The sequence below is a fragment of the Pristis pectinata genome, chromosome 21 (genome assembly GCF_009764475.1).
Source record: "Pristis pectinata isolate sPriPec2 chromosome 21, sPriPec2.1.pri, whole genome shotgun sequence".
Classification (NCBI taxonomy): domain Eukaryota; kingdom Metazoa; phylum Chordata; class Chondrichthyes; order Rhinopristiformes; family Pristidae; genus Pristis; species Pristis pectinata.
This window is the reverse complement of record NC_067425.1, coordinates 27,656,484-27,682,249: the sequence shown is the minus strand read 5'-3', so window position 1 is coordinate 27,682,249 and position 25,766 is coordinate 27,656,484. Positions and strand designations below refer to the sequence as shown.

The 25,766-nt window shown below is 42.9% G+C and overlaps 1 protein-coding gene across 1 annotated transcript in view; it reads left to right on the top strand.

The window, feature by feature from the left end:
• Nucleotides 1–2,913: 2,913 nt before the first annotated feature.
• The window catches only part of fkbp6 (FKBP prolyl isomerase 6), a 49,418-nt gene continuing 26,565 nt past the window's right edge, over nt 2,914–25,766 (top strand). Inside the window, exons 1-6 of the mRNA XM_052035716.1 lie at nt 2,914–3,044; nt 15,794–15,909; nt 16,604–16,721; nt 18,260–18,349; nt 22,249–22,451; nt 25,121–25,240. Coding sequence (XP_051891676.1) covers nt 15,838–15,909; nt 16,604–16,721; nt 18,260–18,349; nt 22,249–22,451; nt 25,121–25,240 — 603 coding nt within the window. The 5' untranslated portion in view covers nt 2,914–3,044; nt 15,794–15,837. The remainder of the gene's footprint in view (nt 3,045–15,793; nt 15,910–16,603; nt 16,722–18,259; nt 18,350–22,248; nt 22,452–25,120; nt 25,241–25,766) is intronic.

Genomic DNA, 25,766 nt, shown 5'->3' with positions numbered 1-25,766 from the left:
TTGCAGGCATACAAAGAAATATAGAAGGGAACAGGACTAAAGGGACTGCTCCTCTGGCATGGACCCAATGGACCAAATGGGCTCCATCTGCATTGTCATAAAATGCAATCACTCAAAAGTGCTGGGAATACGGTTGGGAGAGTTGAGAACTTGCCAAGAACTGAGTGGAATGTATTGCCAAGTGAAGCAGACCTTTGCCTTCAACCCCTCCTCTCATGGACAGAGCAAAGAGATCACCTAGTCCTCAAGTCAGAGGGGGAGCAGTTTACCATCAGTTGGAGAATTTAGTTTGGAAATTGATTAAAAATAATTTCTAAATCAAGGCAAAAGTTGATTCACAGAATGAAATGAAAAATGAAATTCTCTCATTTGATTGTCTCATGATAAAACAGATAATAATCCTGTGTGAAAACACCAAAAAAACACCAAAAAGAAACCCATAGATGTTAGGTTTTCCATTTGTAATAATAACTCAGGTTTACTCTTAACAGAGACATTGCCCTATTTGCTGGGCACTTCCCACATTCTCTTTTGGCTTTGGTTTCTGCAGCCCTGACCTGCAATTCACAGCTTTTACATGTCCTTTTGTTTGTCTTCTCTCTCTCTCTCTGCAACACCCCTCAATAAACAATTCACCCAATAGTTCCACAAACATCAGGATCACTTTTACAATCCTGGCTTCATCCCATCAGAAATATTTCCTTTGTTTTATCCATTCCCACCCCACCCCCATCCTTCTTGAAAGCTAACCAGTTTTCTCACTTCCCAGCCCTCATGGTTTTTGACCTGAAACATTAACTCTATTTCTCTCCCCACAGATGTTGCCTGCCCCATTGAGCACTTCCTGCATTTTCTTTTTATTTCAGGTTTGGTTTCCGGCATTTAGCTTTCCTTTGATTTTCAGCATTTATTTTCCATCCCTGATTGTCCTCGAGAAGATGGCGTTGAGTACTACTTGGATTTCTGCAGTTCCTCCGGCGAAGATCCTCCCACTATGATGTTGAAGAGCAAGTTCCAGGACTTGGATTCAGCGACATTTCCTAGTCAGGGTGGGGTGCAGCTTGGCAGGGAACTAACAGATGCTGGTGTCCCCCTGTTCCTGTTGCTGGTCATAGAGGTTGCAGGCTTGAGAGGTGCTGTTGGTGTCAAATGCTGATTAGCTGTAGGGCATTTTATAGATGTTACACACTGCAGCCACAGTGCACCAGTGCTGAACGAAAAGAGTGTTTAGAATGGTGTATGGGGTAGCAACCAAGCAGGCTGCCTGATTCTGGATGATATTGAGTGTCATTGGACCTGCGATCATCCAGCCAAGCGGAAAGTATTCTATCTAGCTCTTGACTTGAGCCTTGTAGATGGTGAAAAAGCTCTAGGTGTCAGGAGGTGCAGCTGCAAGTTATCAATGTTTGATCTGCTCTCAGAGTTTACGTAGCCCACCCAGCTGAGTTTCTGATAAATCTCAGATATTGATGAGGGCTGCAAGGTGGGTGGGAGGGGGGTGGAATTTGGCCATTGAATGTCAAGAGTAGGTTGTTAGACTCTTCCTGTATGAGGTGGTCATTAACTGACACATTGTCATGTGAATGTTACTTGCCATTGATCAGCCCCTTCAGGGACCTTTGTCTGATCAGGAAACGTGAGACTATGTGGCTGGTTTCAAGTTATTAATAAATTTAATGAGTAGTTGAAGAACTAACAGATCCCTGATGAATGCTGCTGGTCTAATCCTGCCAACACAAATACTGCCTGCTCGTTATTCCTACTCTCTGTCTCTTAACGATGACAACAATTTGTTTGTATTACCACAATTAATTTGCACACCACATCAGGTATCACCTCACCTGCTCTATCCATGAACCCCATCTGTACCACAAAACCCAGTCCCTATCAATTCACTGGCATGTACACCACACCTATTTGTATCAACATGCCTGATCTACTTACACACCCTATTTCAATAACTCACCTGGTCTGTACACCATGCTGTTTCTGTAGACTACAACTGTTTATATCCTCACAGCTAATTCTTCAACTACTCATTAAATGTATTAACAATTTGATAGCAGCCACATAGTCACATTCCTGATATCTGAACTGTATCACTCACCAGGTCTGTACGGCACTTCCAGTCCCTCTCCCCATTCCAACTCTGTATCACATCACCCAGTCTGTACATCACTCCCAATCCACATACCCATCACCATCTGTATCCCCACAGTAACTCTGTATCACCTTGCCTTGGTCCGTATGACCCCACCTTATTTGTCATCACCAAATCCAAATCTCGTCATTTATTGTGTCTCAACACCCATCTGCCATCCTTTCATCTATCCTTTCCCTTTTCTCCAACCTTCGCCACGTTTCCAATCCTTCACTGTCTCCATTGTCCTTCACTGCAGCCCCTATTTCCAACGTTGCAGTGAGCAGGGGAAGTGTCCCCCACGTTATCCTGCCATTCAGTGGTACTGGCATCATCTCTCAGTTCTCTACATTAATGTGGCCTTGATGGCAAAAGCCGACACCACGTTACTGTGTAATTATTGCAGACTTTAGACAAGGAAGCTGCCACTGAAACAACTTTTCACAAACTATTCAGTCTGTAGATGATAACAGTGCTCACACTCACCCCACAAAGCACCCTTTGGTTGTGCTCTTCTGACCCCTGGGTCAAAGGTCAATCAATTTTAATACTTTTTAAAGTTCATTTTAGCAGTTTCACTCTACATAAGATATTATGTTGCAGATCATAGTTTGTGATCATACTAGAGCGTTCCCTTTATAGTTTTAAAATATATCCCGAATAAACTGCCCAATAGAAATGCAGCAAGTGGTCGCGTAGGTTGAGGGGCGAGGAGTCAGGTTCAGCAGGAAAGAAGTCTCTTTATATTGTGTTGTTTCGTTAGTGTTGGGTTCAGTGAGTGTCTTGGTTGTTGCAGTGTAGTTTGTGCTGTGGGATGAGTTCACGGTGAGGGTGCGTTGGACGAGGTTCCGAGGCAGGAGAACATCTGCTCATCGTGTTCAGCGCGCTGGAGAGACGCCTCCAGGTGGGTGGGACCAGCCTCCCCTGCATGGCTGGTGAGGAAGTGTCATCGTTGTCGCTCTGGCCATAAGTGCCTCAGTGGCATGGAAAGTCGTGTGCGAAATTCCAGAGAGTACTGTGTGAAACTAAAGCCTCCTTCCAGATGTTGGGGGCTGGTGGCGAGTGGTGTGACAGTCTGGCTCATAGGTTGGGGAGAGAGGTCTGGGAACTGCCCGCTATGGTGTGCTGACAGTTGTGTGCTCACGTTGAGAGATATGGGTGCGGTTTGTTTCATGTTTCCTGTGTACAGCAACACTTCCATCCTTTATACGATTTATCAAAATCTCTTGCTATGAGACCAGTTTAGAAGAATGATTTTGAGTTTAGAGTTGTTCGTGGGCTACTGTTAGTCATACTCACTTTAATAGACTTGTTAGGTTGTGCTGGATTTTTAATCAGTCATTCGGAGGTGTAAGTAACTAGGGTGAAAAAAGTAAGTGGTAATGTGACCAATGAATAGAACCCCTGCATCAGACCGGTGTATCTGTATCGACACACCATTTGATGCTGGGACCCTAGGTGAGATAGGATGGGTGATTCTGGTGTCTTTGTTTTGAGCCTGGGCTTATGCCTCCAGTTCTTCTCTCTGATTTTGTTTTAAGCAATAAAGAAAGAATATTTGACTCGGTCTTATTAGAAGACTACATATTAAAATTTTCCACAATTCAGTGTAAATTTTTAGCTTGAGTCAATGTGAGAGACAGGAATGTCAGACTCCTTCAGCAGGGAATGCTTTGCTGCATTCAGGTCGAGGTGGTTTGGTAACAATAACTGAGGTAATATATGTCTAACTTTGCAGGCAATGCAAAAAAAAGACATTTTATATTCAATACAAACACACTAGTCTGTTCTTAAATGTAATTTTTTTGCATAAGTGGTTTCTAACATTAAAACCTTCACAAACGTTACCTGCCAAACTGATAGCATGTCGTCACTGTCATTGTGCGCACATTCTAAGTGGGAAGAAAGGTCTAGCACCTATTACTTCATGACTTAGCCAATGCTTCTACTCTTGAACTGAAAATGTGCACCACTTAGCCATAAAAGTGTTGAGGGAATTTGAAGGCTGCAATGACCTCCACAGTTGAATGTTCTGCCTGTGCTCACACTCTAGTTGTATGTGAGATACCAGAGGACCACAATTCATCTCAAATGAATCAAAGGTCTAGGAATTCAAATCCCACCCCAGGATTTGAATATATAACCTAGATGCAGTAGTAAATGAGTGTTTCACTGTTTGGATGGCATCATTTTGCAGAGATGTCAGTCTCTCTATGGATATGGAGAGGAGAGTACTGGATGATGATAAAATTTTGTGTAACATTTCAAAATGCCTTTGATCAAGAATTGCTTTCAGAGTACTCTGCAATATGTAAAAGCAGTACAGTATATAAATTCTTCAAAGTATGAGCTAGGAAAGTAGCTTAGAGATCAAAGGTACAAACCCAAAATGTAGAACCATTAGAGTTGCTCTTTACAAAGTGCCATGGGCAATTTTACATGTCCACAAGAGATCAGGCCTGACTGGCATCTCAGCAGAAAGGTAGCACATAGGACAGTGAAGCACTCCATCAGTATCATGCTGAAGTAGAAGCCTATCTTGTGTGCTCAAGCACTAACAATTTTCTGATTCAGCCAAAGCTTTTGCTCTTGAAATGGACAAGTCTTATCGAAGTGGCCATTTAAATACTGAGGGTATCTGAAGGCTGTGGTATTTTGCAAGCTGAATAGACTACTTGTGCTCAACTCTGGCCTTGTGTGAGATAGAAAGGTGTCACTGGTATTTCCCTTTGACCAGAAGCAACAGCAGAGAGAAGGAGAAAGAAAATATGATAACTAATCTGTTTTGGGGGAGATTTTAGATTGGAATTTCTGCTTTGGACACATACAACAATTTTGATATACACATTCTACATAAAATTGTGCCTGGTGACCCTTGGGTTCCCCAACCTGTCCAGTGACTGCCCCACCCTGTTTCCTCAGAGATATTTACATATTTCCTGATCCAGTGCAATTGGTCAATGTTTGCAGTGTACTTTGGTTTAAAAAAATCTTTTATTTGTGATAATGAAATGTGATTGCTTGCTCAATAACAATGAGCATTTTAATCCTTTATCAACACACCAGCCTTCAATAACCTAATTTAAAAGTAATTTTAACTGTAACATCATTTTCCAATCACTTTTTATACTTTTTAAAGAAGAAAGCTTACTATTAATATCTAGTGGCTGAAAGTGCAGTATAATTTTTGAGGCTTCCCTGAAATGTGAGGCCAATTAATGGTAACTCGTAGAGGTGACTGGTGTGTTAGCCCCAAGATTCCTGACCACCCCTCACGAACAGTCAGCCCCACCTCACACAATAAAGGAGCCATGCAGAGGACAAGAATGAAAGGAAACCAAGGCAACCTTGCTTACATTTTTTTTTCTTTGGCTAATTATAAAAATCATTTCAAGCTTCAGCTCCTTTGCTTGGGCTGATCTGTGGAATGATGCATGGTCCGGTGGGGGACCATGGACTCGTGCAGTGCAGGAACCAGCACTTTGGTCCACCAAGTCCGTGCTGACTATCAAGCACCCATTTACACCAATTCCATTTTATGTACCTAACATTCCCACCAACTTCTTTCAAACCCCCAGCCCCCTCCAAAGCACCAGATTCTGCCACTCACCTATGTACTAGGGGCACTTTACTGTGGCCAATTAACTTACTACCTCCATGTCTTTGGGGTATGAAAGGAAACCACAACACCCAGAGGAAACTCACATGATCATGGTGAATGTGTAAACTCCACACAGAGCACTAGGGGTCAGGGTTAGACCCAGATTGTTGCAGCTACGAGACAGGAGCTTGTACAGCTGTACCACTGAGAGGATGTTCCCATGTGCCTGCCCAACATGACCAAGAGGACAGAAGTGGAAATCTAATTTAAGAAATCTTTTTACCTTTCATTGTCCTGGGTATCTGAAGGTTGGTTGATTGAGGTTTTTATTTCAATTTTAGAAAAGTGATTGAAAACTAAACTGCTTGAAATGTGAAATAAAGCAGAAATGCCACAGACTCAAACAGAATCTGAAAGAGCTTAAGGCTTCATGTATTTTTGGGTTGCCAACTTTGGTTTATTTTTCTGAGAGTTTGAATAACATGACCTGCTGCCTCCACAGCCCTGTCAATCAAACCATCTTGGATGTTTTTTGAAGGAGAAGTTTGATGTTAATACCCACAGTGATTCCTTTTGTGAATCCTCCACAGCAGTGTTCAGGCAATTAATCCTTCATTGCGGACATCTCTGAGGCAAGCCTGAAGACTTGGAAGTTCCAGTTCGAGAGATGTAAAATATAACCTGTCTTGTGTATCTCTGTGCATCAGTAGACAGTCAGGAAGGTTATCAAAAATTACAGGGGGATCTTGATCAGCTAGGTAAGTGGGCCAAGGATTGGCAAGTGGCTTTCGCTTCAGATAAGCGCAAGGTGTTGCATTTTGGGAAGTCAGACCAGGGTGGGATATACAGTGAATGGGCAGGCCCTGGGCAGTGTCGTGGAACAGAGGGACCAAGGAATACGAGTACATAGTTCCCTGAAAGTGGCATCACAGGTAGACATGGTGGTGAAGAAGGTGTTTGGCATGCTGGCCTTCATTAGTCAAGGCATTGAGTATAGGAGTTGGGACGTTATGTTGCAGTTGTACAAGATGTTGGTGAGACCGTACTTGGAGTATTGTGTACAGTTTTGGTCGCCTAGTTATAGAAAAGACATCATTAAACTGAAAAGAGTGCAGAGGAGATTTGAGGATGCTGCCTGGTCTCGAGAGCCTGAGTTATAGGGAGAAGTTGGACAGGCTAGGATTATTCCTTGGAACGTAGGAGATTGAGGGGTGACCTTAGAGGTGTATAAAGTCATGAAGGGCATAGATAAGGTGAATGCGCATAGTCTTTTTCCCAGGGAAGGGGAATTTAAGGTGAGAGGTGAAAGAGGGGCAACTTCTTCATGCCAAGGGTGGTGTGTATATGAAATGAGCTGCCAGAGAAAGTGGTTGAGGCAGGTACAATAACAACATTCAAAAGACATTTGGATAAGTACATGGATAGGAGGGGTTTAGAGGGATATGGGCAAACAGGACTAGCTTAGTGGGCACCATGGATGAGTTGGGCCAAAGGGCTGTTTTCATTCTGTATTACTCCAACTCTGATCTGCTGTACGCTTTTTCTCTGGGAGTTTTGAAGCCAATGCTGGTTGCAGTGCTACACCTTAATTGGCTCCCATTTAGTTGGATATGGGGGGGGGGGGTTCATCCTGTTAATGCAGCAGACAAAACCCTGAGTCGGGGTGGGTGGGGGCAGTGGAATAACACTTGGGCATTGGGAATCTAATCGAAACAGTCATTGACAGCGCTAAGTGTGGAGATTAAAATGGTTCCATTCTCACTTGCTGGATTAATATCACTTAAATAGTACATTAGCAATGGTTTTTTGCTAATTAAAAGGTAGGTAGGAGCTAATCAAATTTCCTCGGTTGAGAGAATATCCTAATCCTACAGGAAATAAATGCTGATCTTTTATTCATTGTTCAGCACCAGTAAATGATGCCAAATAACATCACTTAATTAGGAGTCAATGTCAATATCGAAGCTTCTTTACTGCACTTCAATAAGAGGTTTCTAGCTAATCTCCTATATTGATTGAAATGCAAATGTGAACTATTGGAAATGGTTGCTTTTGGGAGGAATGCCTGAGAAACAACTCTGCTGAATCCAGCCATTGTCTGCTCCGGGAAGAGCTGTTAGATCGGAGCAGAAGTAAACCGTACATCTTCAACAAAAGTATAAGTATTCATTTATAAATAATGCACTTGTTTAATTTTTATTGACATGGTACCAGCTTAGGTTATAACGTTTCAAAAGCCGGTGGCAAAATCTTAAGCTGTATATAAAAACAAAACAGTACCTGAGATAATATAGCAGTGAAAGGTTGTTTAAATTTATGTTGAAACAAATTTTTACAATATCATGAGTCTCTAAATCTGAAATAAAAACAAGCTGGCGGGGGTACTTGCAGACATTTTTAGCCTCTCCCTGCTTCAATCTGAGGTTCCCACCAGCTTTAAGAAGACCACTATCATTCCCGTACCGAAGAAAAACAAAGTAACATGCCTTAATGACTACCACCCGGTGGCTCTGACATCCACCATCACAAAGTGCTTTGAGAGGCAGGTCATAGCACGCATTAACTCCAGCCTCCCAGAAAACCTCGACCCACTGCAATTCACCTACTGTCAAAACAAGTCTAGGGCAGATGCCATCTCCCTGACCCTACACTCATTTCTGGAGCATCTAGACAGTAAAGACAGCTACATTAGACTCTTGTTTATTGACTACAGCTCCACTTTCTATACTATAATTCCAAGCAAACTCATCACCAAACTCCGAGACCTAGGACTCAGCACCTCCCTCTGCAACTGAATCCTTGACTTTCTGACCAACAGACCACAATCGGTGAGGATCGGCAGCAATACCTCCAGCACGATTATTCTCAATACTGGTGCCCCATAAGGCTGTGTCCTCAGGCCCCTACTCTCCTCCCTATACACTCATGACTGTGTGGCCAGATTCTGCTTTAGAGCCATCTACAAGTTTGCAGATGATACCACCATAGTGGGCCGTATCTCAAATAACAATGAGTCGAAGTACAGGAATGGGATAGAGAGCTTAGTGACAAGGTGTTCTGACAACAACCTTTCCCTCAATGTCAGCAAAACAAAAGAGCTGGTCATTGATTTCAGGAAAGGGGGTGGTGTACATAACCTATCTACGTCAACGGTGCTGACGTTGAGAGGGTTGAAAACTTCAAGTTCCTAGGCCTATCCTGATCCAACCAGGTAGATGCCACGGAAAGAAAGTTCACCAGCGCCTCTACTTCATCAGGAGGCTAAAGAAATTTGGCATGTCCCCCTTGACGGTCACCAATTTTTATCGATGCACCATAGAAAGCATCCTATCTGGATGCATCACAGCTTGGTATGGCAACTACTTTGCCTGGTACTGCAAAAAAAACTGCAGAGAGTTGCGGACACAGCTCAGCACATCACGGAAACCAGCCTCCCCTCCATGGACTCTGTCTATACCTCTCGCTGCCTTGGTAAAGCAACCAGCATAATTAAAGACCCCACCAACTGGGACATTCTTTCTTCTCCTCTCTCCCATCAGGCAGAAAATACAAGCCTGAAAGCAAGTATCACCAGGCTCAAGGACAGCTTATATCCCGCTGTTATAAGACTATTGAATGGTTCCCTAGTACGATAGGATGGATTCTTGACCTTGCAATCTACCTTGTTATGACCTTGCACCTGATTTGTTTACCTGCACTGCACTTCCTCTGTAGCTGTTACACTTTACTCTGAATTCTGTATTGTTTTACCTTGTACTGCCTCAATGCACTGTGTAATGAATTGATCTCCATGAACGGTATGCAAAACAAGTTTTTCCACTGTACATCAGCACAAGTGACATTTGTATTCCAGTTCCATGTCTGGTCAAGCAGCATCTGTGGAGAGAGAAACAAAATTCTGTTTCAGACCTTTGGGTGTGCAGTCTGTGTATTAGGATGAAGATGACTTGGGAAACTGATTACTCTGCTCCCTTATTACCAACTTTCATACGTCAAGTCATCTATTAGTCATGTACAAAGTAGGAAACCATTACAAAGAGCTCAGAGTAGCAATCTCACTCTGCTTCACTGTTGAACTCTCTGCAGTCCAGTGAAGACCTTACTTGCTTAAACTGATGCACCTCTTGATCCATTGGATTCCTATCTACAACACTTAACCATAGGCAGGGGTTTGAGGGATAGCTATTGCAGGATGCTGTATCCAATGTGTAATCTGAAGATAACTGTTCAATTTGCTTGTAATCAATTTATTTTCTACTATTTTGGACATTCTACCATTCTATTGGGGTTTTAATTTACTGCTTGAATATGTTAAGCATTGAGTTTCATCCTTCATTATTTTAGCAATTTTTATGTTGTCTGTTTTTTTTTGGTCAATGAAGCTTCATGGAGCTGATGAGAGACCACGTGGGCTGTTGGCTGAAGAAGTTTGCTTTTTTCTGAGTCAATGTTGGAATTAATCTTGGTGAAGCTCCTGTTCCTTTGCAGGATTTGTAAGGTCGTTCTCTTTATTTCGCCTAATTTGCTTCGTGATTTATTTACAGTCATGTGTATTAGAAGGAACTTCCTGACCTTACATAAGTAATTATTCTACCTTTTTAAGGACATTGCATTTGTTACAGGCCAAAATTACATTGTTTAGTATGCACTAAGGGTTGTATGTTTATGGGATGAAGTTGGTCCTTAAAGTCTCTTGCTTTGTAATGGATGAAAAGCTGAAAGGCATCCTGAGGTGTTTATGCAACCAGAATGCTATCCTCGTTGCCATAGAGACCGAAAGCAGCATTTGATGGTGTCAGATGAGGTACTTGACGGGTTGCAGAACACAATGTCCGGCAGTATTGTAACAAGTGCATTTATACAATCTGGAGTTGTCTGTTTGAGTTTCTGAATTGACATGAATGGGCAGAGAGCTGTCTAGGGAAAAGTGGCAGAGTGCAAGAGATCTGACTGCTGATACCATGCTTTCCTCTTGTCCGGGAACACTGCAGTAATACTCAATTTTTATCAGGTTTGGCCACTATTTTCAGTCGCCTTTGCAAGTTATTGCACAGAATGGAGGCTTGGATGTAGATAAATTATGTAGAGCTAACTAGTGAATTTTTTTTTTTGGTCCATCATGACATGCAGAGACTATAATGACTGTCACAGAATCCCCTCCAGTAAGGACAGTTGTGCATTGATCTAAGCTTGCTGCAGCCAGACTTGGAAGGGCGGAAATCGGTGGAAGAAGAGGAGCTGGAGCAGGTGCCACAGGTTACAAGGTGAGGGAGAGATGGTGTCTCTGACCACCAAGCCATGGAGGATTGTCAAGGTGGAGTTGTGGGAAGATTGTAGAAGTCCTAGGACTTGAGAGCTATACATTGCATATGGGTTTTGTATGTCAAAATCTTTATGTTGATGCACACCTACGGTACCCAAAGAGTTGGTAATCGAGTGAACAATGTGCAGGTTAGGTTATAGGATTGGTTCTGTGATGCAGCCACCTCTGGACAGGGCATGGGTCAGAAGGCAGCTCGCAACTCAGTAGATGGTGCACAGCCCATTGGTATTGGTGTATTGGTTTATTATTGTCACTTGTACTGAGGTACAGTGAAAAACTTGTCTTGCATACCAATTGTACAGGTCAAATCATTACACAGTGCAATTACATTGAGTTAGTACAGAGTGCATTGATGTAGTACAGGTAAAAACGGTAACAGTACAGAGTAAAGTGTCACAGCTACAGAGAAAGTGCAGTGCAATAAGGTGCAAGGTCACAACAAGGTAGATCGTGAGGTCAGAGTCCATCTCATCGTATAAGGGAACCGTTCAATAGTCTTATCACAGTGGGGTAAAAGCTGTCCTTAAGTCTGGTGGTACGTGCCCTCAGGCTCTGGTGTCTTCTACCTGATGGGAGAGGAGAGAAGCGAGAATGTCCCGGGTAGGTGGGGGCTTTGATTATGCTGGCTGCTTCACCAAGACAGCAAGAGGTAAAGACAGTCCAAGGAGGGGAGGCAGTGGAAGAGGTAATCCATCAGAATTAAAGGCCTCTAAAGTGGACACTATTGGGAGAACAAAAACTTTTTTTTAGTTGAGGAGATCTGAGGTTCTTAAGATCAAGTAAATTCATAGATGATAACTGTATTTGTATGTAAATGTTACTTCATAGTGTAAGGTGTATATATATGCAATGATGTTTTTTTGAAAGTTGTGTACGATGTGAATGACTTCTGATATTTTGAAACAGCAGCTGTTGCTATTTGTTGGGTGGTGATCATTTTTAGTAAGGTATCTCTTCTTGGTAGCTATATTTTTTTTATTTTTTACCACGTGGTAACAGGCCCAACGAGTCCGCGCCACCCATTTTAAACCCAAATTAACCTACCCGTACGTCTTTAGAATGTGGGAGGAAACCGGAGCACCCGGAGGAAACCCACGCAGACACGGGAGAACGTACAAACTCCTTATGGACAGCGACGGGAATCGAACCCTGATTGCTAGCACTGTAATAACGTCACGCTACCATATTGTTTGTCTCGCTGATCAGCAAAACATTCCATGAGCACTACATAGCCTAATGCCAAAATCCTAATGTCGGCTCGAAAGGCTCTAGTTGACCCCCAATCCACAGCCTCTCAGGGCTCCAGATCTCTTGTTTGTGGTTTTAATTACTATCATCTAATTTAGTACCTTGAGATCTTATTGAATGACTATGCAGTTTTGAAGTGGAACAATTTTTGGAAAGAAGTTGATTGCCATTGAAAATGATATTATATGATAAATGATATTGAGACTATTGAAGCATTTTATGCACACCAGTACTTAATACTCAAGGAATAAACTGAACTCGTGAACCTATTGTTGGGCTTATAGTTGGCAAGATGGTAGCAAAACACGTTTTATTTCCTTTGACCAAAGCTCCATTCCATGCTGGTTAGCTAGGAATCTGCATACCCAAGGTGTGAGCCACCCTGGTAAGGGGGATCTCTCTGGCTCATTCACCACTGTGTTGAGTGAACTGCTGCTCTGTTAGGATGCTTTTGCAGCCCTCATTCCTCTGAGTTAAGAAACTGAAATTATTTCCAATCATAATTCATTGTTACTGGAAATGTTAGTGAATATTGAGCTGTTTGGGGGGGGGGGTGGGTTGGGAAAATCTCTCCACGTTTGTTTATTTTTGCCCTCATCCTGTCACTTTGCTAATACTTATTGTCACAGGTACCACACAGTCTGCCAAAGGGTGGCTGCTACCTATAGTGTTGTAAACCAGGAGAGCAAAGAATAAGAGTGAATAACTCCCTTGTGTGGCATTGCGTCTGTATGCCATATTGATCAAATGTCTAGCTGAGAATTGATTTACTGCGACCTCCTTTACCTGACATCCCCTTTGCCTCACCTTTTGGGAGTAGGCTATTAATACATTCAGAAACTTGGATGCTGTGACTTTGTCATTAATAAGTGATCGATGAGACTGAGCTCTTGAACATGGGGACGGTGGATTACTGGTGAAAAATGGCACTGAACGACTATGCTGTTTTGAAGTGGAACAATTTTTGGAAAGAAGTTGATTGCCATTGAAAATGACAGGAATGAAAATGCATAGCTGCAACTTTTACATTTCAGTTGGGTTGACATTCAGTTAATTGTCCTCATTGGTGCTAATAGTCTGCTGCAGAGAACTACTCTGATGTGGTTTGCTAACAACTATGGAAGAGTAGTCTTCAGCTGTTGGAAGGGTGCAGTTGATTGGCACACAGATGAACCATGAACTGCTCTCCAAGTACCTCTTTAATAGTGTGCAACAGTAGAATAGCAAACTAATGCAGCACAGAAGGGGCTATTAAGGCCACGAAATGTGTGCCTTTTTTTAAAAACAGAACTACACAGCTTCTCATTCTCCAGCTTTGTTATCTCCCTCATTTTAAGCACTTAGCCAGTTCCTTTTGAAGTTGAGATTTTTAGTTTATGAATTTTTGGGGGGGAATCTGTGCATTGTTGGCATGAAATGCCCATCACTAGTTGCCCTTGAAAAGGTGGCGATGAGCCACGTAATGTACATTGTACTCAACTCAATGTTGCAACTCATTGAGGTACAACAGTTTTCTCCCCCAGGATGTCAGGCTCCTGAATACCCTGGAGACAGTTTTAGACAAATGCTGTGTCAAAAGCACTGGTTTGCACAACGGCGTATAAGAACTGTGGCTGCTGCTGAACATGTTTATACAATTAGTGCAACACAGTGAGTTCTGTATTTTCTTCACCCAACTCGGTTTTGCACTAACCCTGCACTAAATTTGTATTCTGTATGTACAGTTTTTTGCGCTATTTGTACTTGCACAATTTTTTTTTGTCTGTGTTTATTGTACGTCTTCTGCTTTATGTATGTCCTCTGTTGTGAGAGTCTGGGGGAAATGACATTTTGTTCCTCCATGTGTTTTTATAGCATATAGGTGAATGACAATAAAGTAACTTGAACTGGCTGATATCCCCAGCTGAGATAGAGAAGCACAAAGAGCAAAACTGAAGTTGGATACACCATGAGCTTCCCATAGCTTTGGAATAGTTTTGGGGAGCTGTGTGCTGGAATGTGGGAAGTTTGGTACAGCAACTATATGAAAGATTTTGTTCATAGAACTAGGAGTAATGGATTACCTTTGGGACAAGTTGACATTGTCTCTTAAAAGCTCCCTGTCCCCCCTTGGGAAGAGTTTTGGCCAATAACCTCACATATTCATTTACTTTCAATGAAAGTTTAATGTATAAAAAGCAATAAGATGAAGAATACATCCAGTGTCATTACCTGCCAGGTCAGAAAGTGCTTTGTAATTTAGCTTTTAGATGAAGATTACCACTATAAAAATACCCTAAAGTAAAACATTGAAAGGTCGCTTTCAGTAAGAAATGAACCACTAAGCATCAGTAATAAAGGAATCTACATCAACAGACCTTGGGCCAGATTGGATTTTGATATTGAAATACATTTTAAATGCAGCAGTATATTAACATCTCCAGTGTTTTTCATGTGGATATGTTGGAGCAAGACTAAGATTGGAATTCATAAATGGAATGCAACTACAGGCTAAAATTACATCGGGGATTAAGAGAAGGGGTGATATTATCAAAGACTTTGAGATACTGAGTTTTTGTTAGTGGAACTGGGAATTTGATTTTAAAAGGATATAACTGGGTTTTATTATGTTACAACCAATCAGTAATACAAACATGGGCAATTTGTTATTGCGGGTTTGTATGTTCCTTGTTTCTCTATAATAAAATATTTTATGCATCAGAGGTTCCAGCTCAATACTTTATGGAATGCCTAGTGGCATTTTCATAGACGTCAATGTCACATACCTAAAATCTAGCGTGGAAAAGGGGCATTGATATAGCATATTTTTAATTTTGTGTCAAATATTAATTGGGAAAAATTAATGAAAATGAAATACTGAATGAGATTAAAGGAGATTTTCTAAACCATGAGATTAAAGTGTACGAACTAATCCTTTGAAAGATAGCTCAAGTAATGAGCCCACTTCAGCTGCTGTGACTGTACAAAGCTGGGGTGTGCTGATTGCATTTGGGGTAATGAAGGGAGTCGCCTTAGTTCATCCTCTTCACTCTGATGATGAAAGATTCGGATGCAAGCTTGAAATTAAAAGTAAGAAATCAGATCAAAAAGATAATCAAGTTGTGGAAAGAGTTACCAGGAAGACCCACAGCATGTAATTGTTGAGCTGAGGTGGTTGCTTGTCCCTCTCTGTAGGGAAGGACCTAAGGGATGTGGTCACAAAGAGGTTTAGATTGATCGACAAATGTCCTGAAGGTCTTGTGTGCCTACAATATATTCACCTCTCATGGGATATTAAATAATGAGCAAAGCTGTCCAAGAACTTAAAACACTAAATCTTGTCTTAGTTCCCACCAACCAGCCAGAGTTCGTAATACCTCTGGAGTGACACCAGTTGAATACCATTTTTGCGGTTCTAAGAGAACTTTACCTAAGCAGAAGTGAACTTAGGTTCTTGTAAAATTTGCAATTGATGGTCCAAGTCTGGTTTGTGTTTCTACAGATTTTCGTCCATTCGGCAAACCACTTCCATTGTGCACTCTCACTATGGCTGAAGTAGGACCTTCTGACTGGGGCCTCAGAATGAACAGAGCACCTGAAAATCCACTGGGCCAGCCGGTAACTCTTCAGAATTATATTTTTTTTATAATTTTGTTTCAAGAGATCTGACTGGCCAGTCAATGACTTGTAAATGCAGCTGGAATTGACTAGCTGGCTAGAGAGTACTGTGAAGTTGGCAGTGTAATTTTGCGTCTGCTTGTGTCCTCCTGCTGTGGCCGACGTCAGTCTCAGACTAGTGCCTGGAATGGCATTACATGGTCCCCTTCCCATTAAGGCATGAAGGTGACGTGAAGTAATTATCTCCTCCGTTGTCCCTCATTAGTGGGACCTTCAGCCAATAGTGTGGAGCAGGTCCATTCCCAATCGCTGCTGTGCTAGCCAATCATACTAGGGCACCAATATTAGCTTTGTGAACCCCAAACTAAAGGGAAACGTTGATGTGGACTTCTGACCCTGAGGTATCCTGAAGTCCCTAGAAAAGCATTGTGAATATTTGTGAGGAGCATATTTTTTTGGGGGGCTGGGCCCTGATGTCTTTCAGGGGTAAATAACAAATCCAAATTTGTGCGTGTAGCATGACAAATGTGGTAATGCACCACAGAACTCAATATGGCAGCATGAGTCTTCCTCTTCAGAAAAGGTGCAGGGTTATGTGAGGGTTAGGGAGGAGTGATACTATGGGAGAATAGAGGTGTGTCATTGGTCTGACTCGTATTGTGGCTAAGTGATGTTCAATGACTTCTGTTTTCAGAGTCCCTTCTACTACATGTCCCTGAGAATGCAAGATGTGACTGGTGATGGTGGTGTGTTAAAGGAGGTTCTTCGACCTGGCTTGGGCATTATTATCCCATCTACTGCGTCAGTCTCTGGTACGGTCAGTCATTGGGTATGCTGTACTGTCTTAGTTTCAGGGGTGGGGGGGGTGATCATGTTATGTCACATTGTGCCTTGCTCCGGATGGGCTTAGTGCATTGAGAGGTACTATCTGGAAACGAGGGGCTTCCCATTTGTCTTTAGCTGTTATACTTCCCCTTCCCCAGCTGCTGATCTATCCAATCGTTCAGTGACCATCGGAGAAACAAAGGACTGCAGATGCGGGAACCTAGATGGAAAACACGATAGTGCTGGAGGAACTCAGCAGGCCAGGCAGCATCTGTGGAGAAAAGCAGGCGGTCAACCTTTCAGTTCAGGACTGAAGATAGGAAAAGGGGGAAGCCCAATATATAGGAGGGAAAAGCAGAGCAGTGATAGGTGGACAAAAGAGGGGAGGCAGGGTGGGCACAAGGTGGTGATAGGTAGATGCAGGTAAGAGATAGTGATAGGCAGGTGCGAGGGAGGTGGGGAGAGCAGGTCCACCGGGCGATGGGTCAAAGGTAAGGAGAGAGAGGAAAAAAGGCCAGGGAAGAGAAGAAGCATGGTGGGGGGGGGGGGGGGTGTTTGAGAGGAAGGGGGTAGGGATTACCTAAAGTGGGAGTTTTCCCACACCCACACTCCAACCCCACCCCCACCACCATGCTTCTCTTCTTCCCTTTCTTAGCCTTTTTTTCCTCTCTTCTTACCTTTGACCCATCCCCTGGTGGATCTGTGCTCCCCTCCCCTGCACCTGCCTATCATTATATCTTACCTTCATCTACCTATCACTGCTCTGCTTTTCCCTCCTATATATGGAGCTTCCCCTTTTCCTAGCTTCAGTCCTGAAGCAGGGTCCCGACCCAAGATGTTGACCGCCTGCTTTTCTCCACTGATACTGCCTGGCCTGCTGAGTTCCTCCAGCATCGTCGTGTTTTTCATTCACAGACCATCGTAGGGTGACACTACCAAGGAAAAGGTCTCTAGTTTCACGTTGGTCCCAGTAAATGTTTGTACAACAGTCAGATTGTTTGAAGTGGCAGCTCCTGTAATAGAGGCAAACCCACTGGAATTCTGTAAGGCAAGTGGAGATGACAGATTGTGGGCGTCCAGAGTGGCGGAAGTTGTGTTGGTGAAATTCTTTCCCCAGTGCCTGCACTTGCCTGCCTGTCTACATTGTGGAAGAGTGTAACTTCATGCTGCATGGATTTAACTCGCTCATGATCATATTTAACACAAGCTATAGATCCATCTTGTTTATGTTTGGTTTAGCTGGTAGAGGGAGTGAACTGAGAAGACAAAACACCCAGCTTGCTCTTGGAAAGTGCTGAATTGGCTGACCTTCACAGCCTCTCTACTTCCCCTCAGTTGCTTTGGCAGGGTTTCTGCCCTGAATCACAGTGTTCTGCACTTGCTTGGGCCAGGGACAGAGCAGGATTGGCTGTGGTCGTGATATCCACAGTGACTGAATCATCTGCCTGAACCCATTGAATCTGCTTGGCACCTTTCTTGGTTAAGTTTGCAACTGAGTGTTGTTTTTCTGTATACCTTCTTGCAGTTCATTACAGTGCCTACAGTGAATACGCAGACAAGCCCTTCGATTCCAATGTGCAGAGGGACATGCCAAGATTCATGAAGATTGGTCATGGTACGTATGGTCTGCTCCACTTGGGGTGTAAATATGGTTTGGGAACTCTTGCTGATGCCTTTGGGAGCGATGTGTTGCACATTGGCATTGCACTGCTGCAATTACTGCTGCTTCCAACTTGCCTGAGGGGGTTATGATGTTGCTTCATGTTCTCGTCTTGCTGCCCAGGAGGCAACAGCTTCCACGTAGCAAGCAAAAAGAGGTGATTAATGTTTTAAAATGATGCACAACATAGATTACTGAGGATGTTGTCATTGTATCTCTCATCCAGTTTGGCTCTCGTTCTTGCACTCTCTGTGAAAAGGCTAAAATCGCAAGCTGGTGGTCCTGTGAACTGATTTCTATCTTGTGGCTTGAAGCCAATCAGCTTCCATTCAGTAACTTGAAATCAGGAGCTTTTCATGTGTTGCAGGCACAAACCGTGTACCTTCACCCTGCAAGCTATTTCAGATCCATCTGTGTCCACTTAGTGTTGTGGCTACAGATCTGTGTGCTATTAGTCAGTGACGCTGTGTGATGGACGTCAGAGTAAAGATGCTGAGGACTGTGGGCATCGGCCCAGTGACTGATGGGGATTAAAGACTGAGGTGGGGGAATCCCTACACCAATGAACAGTGCCTTCAATGACATGTGTCTCACTGATTATGAACTAGAGGTAAACTGAGAGAATAGTTCTGAAGACATGAGAGACTGAAGATGCTGGAATCTGGACCAACACAAAGTGCTGGAGGAACTCAGCCAGCCAGGCAGCATCTATGGAGGGAAATGGACAGTTGATGTTTCAGATCGAGACCCTTCATCTGGGCTCCTTCAGTCCAGATCAAGGATCTCGACCCAAAACATTGACTGTCCATTTCCCTCCACAGAATATTTCTGAAAGTGGACTTAATTTCTCCAGCTTTGTGTTTCTGCACTTAATCTGTAACCAATGCAAAGTGAGATTTTTATGAAGGCCTGTTGGGGGCTCCCATGTGCTTTCCCTAACTGTAAGGTCAGAGTAGCAATTGCATAGAGTTCGAAGCAAGGGAACAAACTTTGTACTTGTGCCTCTTGCGGGCTAATGTGAGACCCATCTGGGAGGGTACCCTGCCACTTCGAGGGGTCATTCTGAACATAAGCCCTCCTGCGTGCTGCTTAAAGCTGCTGAAGTGTAATTCCTCTTTCTTCCACTCACCCTGACCTCTCAAAGTGACCTCTGTTAATTTGCAGCAAGCCTCTGTTGAGAAATCGGGCTATTTATGAGATGGAGCCTGGCTTCACACCACTGACTCGTTGCTCCTGGTGACCCGCAGTGCACTGGTGCCATCTAGGCACAAAACCTGAGTACTTCACCTCCTGGGTTTTCATGTATCAAACGGAATTGCTCCTGCCATCAATGAGGCATGGTTTGTGTGTCTGAACTCTGGGATCCCGGATTCCCAGTATTTCTCAGGATAGCCAGGTAGGTTCTCTTGAAAGGCTAATGTAGGCAAGTGATTGTTTTAATAATGAAAGGGAATGTTATCCCAAGGACCATTTGTGTGGTGGGTTGGACACTGACCTAGACCAGTGAAGTGAAAATGTTCTCTGCTGGTCACTGCGAAACCAAGTTATGCAGTGTATACTTCCAATTTAGCACTACATTAGCAGCTCCCTCGAGGTGTGACTGCAACCTAGTGTGCTGTACTTGACATGAGGCTAGGTATTGGGGCAGTGTAAAGTGAAATGACTTGGTAGCATTGTGGTCCACTTTCCCTCAATAAGATCTCCATATTACTGAACGTACAAAACCTGAAAGCCCTTTGCAAAAAGGAGGACCTGTAGAAGATGCGCACCGCACCACTCAGTAGCGGTGGAAATTGAGATCTAAGGCATTGGGCCTGTTGTGGTGCCAGGTTGAAGTATGACATGACTAAAGTGAACTTTGTTTTTAGTTTGTTCTAATTGTGTTTTTTCTTGTAAACAAAAATTGAGTGCAATTTATGTTTAATGTATTATTTTCTTGAGTGCTGCTTATGTGATGCTGCTGCCAGTAAGTTTTTCATTGCATCTGTTCATATGTGTACTATGACAATAAACTCAACTTTGACATCTGGTACTGAGTGAGGTGGATCGATCATAACCCTGCTGCAAGCCAGTCGCTGTGAGCTCTGTCGGTGGGGGGGGGGGGGGTTAAGTAAAAGTAGATCATTCAAACCTTCTATCTTGCCATTCAACTGCTTCTTTATACTATCTTCATTTCCATGAATTTCTTTTGTTCCAAAGACCCCCATCTTGAACGTGCTGAAGAGGCATCCAGAACCTTCTGCAATAGAGAAATCCAAAGATTTACAACCCAGAGGCACTTCCTAATCCTAAATGGTTGACCCTTGGTTTGAAGAAAGACGATCAAGTTCTAATCTTCCCAACAGTGGCAATGCCTTCCCAGCATTTAAGCTCCCAACCCCCTCGAGAGAGGGTAATGGTAAGCATTGGGCAGGGAAGATCAGGAAGGATGCTTCCACTGCTATAGGTTAGAACAAGGTTCCAGTCTTTGAACCAAGCATCAAAGAATCAGCCACTTGGGTCTGGGGAGAGAAGGGACTCTCCTAGGGATGGTAAAACTATGGATTCCTCCATGTGTGGTCTGTAGAGATGGTAAAACTATGGATTCCTCCATGTGTGGTCTGTAGAGATGGTAAAACTATGGATTCCTCCATGTGTGGTCTGTAGAGATTTTCAGACACTAAAGATTTGCAGTTTTGGGGTCTGTTTCTCAACGTTCTTGATTAGTAGGGTTGTGTTACTGCCTTCTAATTTGCAGGGACCATTCTCAAACTCCCAGGCAATTCTGGAATGTCAAACCATTGCAGCCATTATTCCTATAACAACTACTTTTAAAATCCTAGGACGTGGGCCATCATGGGACTTACCAGCCTTTGGTCCCATTTATTTTTTTCCAACACTGATTCTTTACTGATTTTTTTTTTCCATTTTATTTTTCATGCCCTGCTGTTTCTCTTCCCCTCTTTCATAATTTCTGCTGTTTATCTGTATAAGGCCAGTGTTTTTGTTTCATATAAACCTGTTTTAGGCCTCTTGCTAGCTTGCTCTCCATTTTCTCTACCAATTTCTTGTTCCAACTTTGAATTCTAAAGTACTTTTAACTTCATCAAATACCATCTTCAATTTTTGTTAGCCATCGTTGGACCATGTTACCTGTGGGCTTCTTCAATTAATGTTGTGTAAAATGATTATGAATTGTGAATTAAAAAATGATCACCATTGTTGATCTATTGATGTTTCAATCAGGTTTCCCCATCCACTTTAGTCAACACACCTTGTATTTAGATTCAGTTTCTCTGAATTAGTCATTAGCTTGCCTCCCTGCAGAATACTGGAACTGAATAGCCTGTGCTTTATTTGGTTTTGCATTATTCCTGAATATTTAGTTTTTCCAGAGTGCACAATTAAGTCATTGACTCTCAAGGAGTCAACTAGCGCCCTGTTCCTTCAGCCTACCACATCTATACTGACAATCAGGTCTGCTCCCTCATGCCCCCTGCCCACCACAGTACAATTAAGAAGCCTGTAAACTGCTCCCACAAATTTCTGTCCTGGTCCATTTTCTCTCTGCTCTCTCTTATTGCCATTTGTCAAGGCTAATCTCTTCCATAATCTTTTTAAAAAAAAATAATCAAGTGTCCTCGTTTTATTTCTCTTTGTTACTTGCAGTGCAATGTCTACATCAAACCCATTGATTTCTGTCTGTGTAACCTGGGGAGAGTGTGAGGTGTTGTTGAATCTCCTTGAGGTGGACCACATGCAGAGGTTATCCATGTGACAAGTGCTGTGCTAAATGGGCAAATTAATGTGATGTGACTGACATGCTTTGCATCTTGGCTGCTACATGCACCTTCATGATACCTGGTGTGTTCCAGATATAACGCTACTTGGTATGGAACTAGCAATACTGACTATGAGGAAAGGCGAGTTCTCACGATTTCTTTTCAAGCCGCAATACGCATACGGGAAAATGGGCTGTCCCCCGCGGATCCCGGCGAACGCCACTGTAATGTTTGAACTAGAGATCCTGGATTTTCTAGATACATTGGAGTCTGATGAATACTTCTCTTTGTCACAGGTAAGCAAATTTGCCTGTTGCAGATTAAGTGGTATTGGTAATGGTTTTACCAGTGGATTGCACATCTTGATAACTTGAGGTTTATCTTAACTCCCAGCCTGACACCTGGCCTTGGAATTCATTTCTGTTCTAGTTGGTCTTTAAATCCAGGGTCGGTGGTAACATATATCATCCCACATAGCAATTCAGTATTTTGAGCAATGTCATTGTTTCTGTGCTTATTAAGCATTTCCAAGAGATTTTTCATAGAAACTGATGCAAAGCAAATTCAGTTCCTGCCACCTTGAGGTGGATGTATGGAGTAATTTCATGATTCTGTGACTCTGGTATCATCTTGTATAACTATATGATTAGTGCATATCAAAAATGACAGACACTGGACCTCTGAAATAAAAACAGAAAATGGTTCAAATCTTCTGCAGGTCAGTCTGCATCTGTGGGTAGAGAAAAAAGTTAATCTTTCAGGGTGGAAGTACTGCCTGACTTGCTATGTGTTTCTAACACTTTCTGTTTTTATTTTGTATGACTGGCACTTTTCCTAACACTTTTTTTTCACTTGTTACTACTCTAGTTTGAGCTTAGTTTTGAAAGTAATTTGAAGGAATGTTCTGGGATTAAGTACAAATTGTTAAGTGACTTTTTGCTTCACCTTTTTGTGCTATTCTTCCCATTAATCATAGTTTTTTCAAAGTGTGGTCTGTCCAGTTTGTTGGATAAACTCACCACGAGTTCTGTGTAGACCCACACTGTTCTAACCACATCCCAGCAATGTCAAGATGTATACTATATGTTATAATAAGAGCTTGGAAACTAGAGTCTCTAAACCCTGAGAGTTCCTGTGCTAGATTTGCTTGTGTTTGCATTACTAATGTTGTTTGATTTATTACACCTCTAATAATATTAACTGTGGCAATGAAAGTATTGCTTTCCCTTGCGTAGCTGATGCTCTTTTCTCAGGATGAGAGCAGAAACATTCTGGGAGTAGCTTTCTTCAGATGGTCCTTTGTGTAAAGAAACTTCAAAAAGCTGCTGATAGAATTGAGGCTTGGGCATCTTGGGGAGAGATGGTGGGTGTTGTCTTGCTTAATTGACTTGGGATAAGTGAGTTTTAGAGAGCAGATTTGTAAAGGCGGAGAGAATTAGAATGAATTCATTAAAACTATTAAAACTACTTGATAAAGTATAAAACTGAAACTAGTTCAGGTGGCAATACACATCTGTGAAGAGTTCACGAGAGCACATTGCAGAATTGCAATGGTGAGGAGAAATGGAGCTTGGGTACCTTGCTGTGAAGTGCTGAGGGAGGTGTGGCATGTGAAACACATTCCCCTGGAATGGATCAGCGAAGGGTGATCTGATTGAAGGATTTAATCAAGAGAAATTGGTGCGGGATGTGGGCCATAAATCATATCCTCCTGGAATGAGAATTGAGGGGCAGGGGACTGAACGTTGAAGTGAAAATTGAGCCTCTAAGACTGATTTAAGAGATTTCTATTAGTCTCATGTACAGTGAAATACATCTTTTGCGTAGAATGTCCTGGGGGCAGCCCACAAGTGTCGCCGCACTTCTGGCGCCAACATAGCATGCCCGCAACTCCTAACCAGTACGTCTTTGGAATGTGGGAGGAAACTGGAGCACCCGGAGGAAACCCACGCAGACACAGGGAGAACGTACAGACTCCTTACGGACAGCGGCCGGAATTGAACCCGGGTCGCTGGCACTGTAATAGCGCTACGCTAACCACTACACTACCATGCCTATTTCAGAGAATCTTTGAGTCACGTAGGCCCTAGAAGGACATAGAGAAAGAATGCACTGTTTAAAAGAAAGATCCTATTTATGAAGTAGAAGTGGTAAATGATGTGGGAATCTTTTAAAGAAGTACAATTGAAGGGCACATTTGGAGTATCACTTATTCCAGCTCCACTCTCTGCATCCCTGCTGGAAAGTGTAGATGTATCTAGTGACGACTGGCTCACTGTCCATTATGATATCCTTTGCAGTCAAACAGTCCTCTGGTATTTCCTGTAGTGACTCTGAGATGACTGCTAGCTATGGATGAAATGCTGGAGGCCACGTGGCTGTGGGGGTGGTGTGGGGGAATATTGGTGAGGGGGAGAAAGGGGAAGACTGGCGATTTGCTGGATCAGCTGGAATTTAGAAATGCTGTTCCCAGGACAGAGAGGGCAGGCCGATGGAAACGTGGGAGAGCAGCTTGGTTACACTCTTAGACATGGAGAGGCTTCCCTCGCACCTCTCCCCATCTGACGTTCTCTCTACCTCCACCTTTGCCACTTTAAATCCTCTAACCCCATGCTGTTGTGTGGACCTCTGCCACCCACCTCCTTATTGCTGCACCTTCAATGCTGGAATCCTGCAGAGAAAAAACGCTGTAGTTTCATCTGCCTGAAGAAGAGTACTGCTATAGTTAAAGGTTCCTTTCAAAGACACAGAAATATGGCAATAGATCATGAAAATATTTTATGATCTGATGATTTCTCTCATCCAGTGGGATTCAGAGACTGTTTAAAAAGCCAATTTGTGAATGGGGGGTTATTCTTTATTAAAACTATTTGCTCAAAGATTTGTTAATCAGCACTGGATATGTGGAAAGTGCCTTGGTAACTGCTAGTTCTCCCTTTGATAACCTTTTGTTCCTTCACTTTAGGCAGAGCAGTTTAATTACCCTTTGGACAAACTGCTGAAAGTGGCCAACACAGAGAGGGAATTTGGCAACTATTTCTTCCACCAGAAACGATACGAGGATGCAAAGGACCAATACAAGAAGGTACAAAGGAGTGGCTGGAAAGATGCTGCTGCTTACTGACACTGAGTCAGATATGAAGCTTGGCATAGATATTGGTTTAACATCCCAGAGGCTACAGTGACTCTCTAGTTCTATCCCTGGTCACTTTTCTGAGCAGGTGGAATTAGCAGTAGTTTCTCTGGGAGAACTAGTATTTGCAGTTGCCTCTCTGTTGGGGGGGGGGGGGGTCAACCTTTACAAAAGCTTCTCCACTCCTGTGTGCTGTTTCATATGGGAGCTTTTCCTTCCCTTCAACGTGCATCAGAGTTCAGAGAGAATTCCCCAAAGTAAACTGCATTGTTTGCAGGGGCTTTCATCTGTCCCTCTTATCAGTGTGTGCTGAGATCTTATTAGGGGTTCTCTCAGCCTGGCCACTATCTACAGGGGGCATGTGTGCACTGGGGTTAACTTCTAGACTCAGCATTTGAGGGTGTGAGTGGGAATTATCCAGTGCTCCTGATTTGTTAATTTGAACTCCTCCTAAACTCTGTCTGTTTGTGACTCTCAC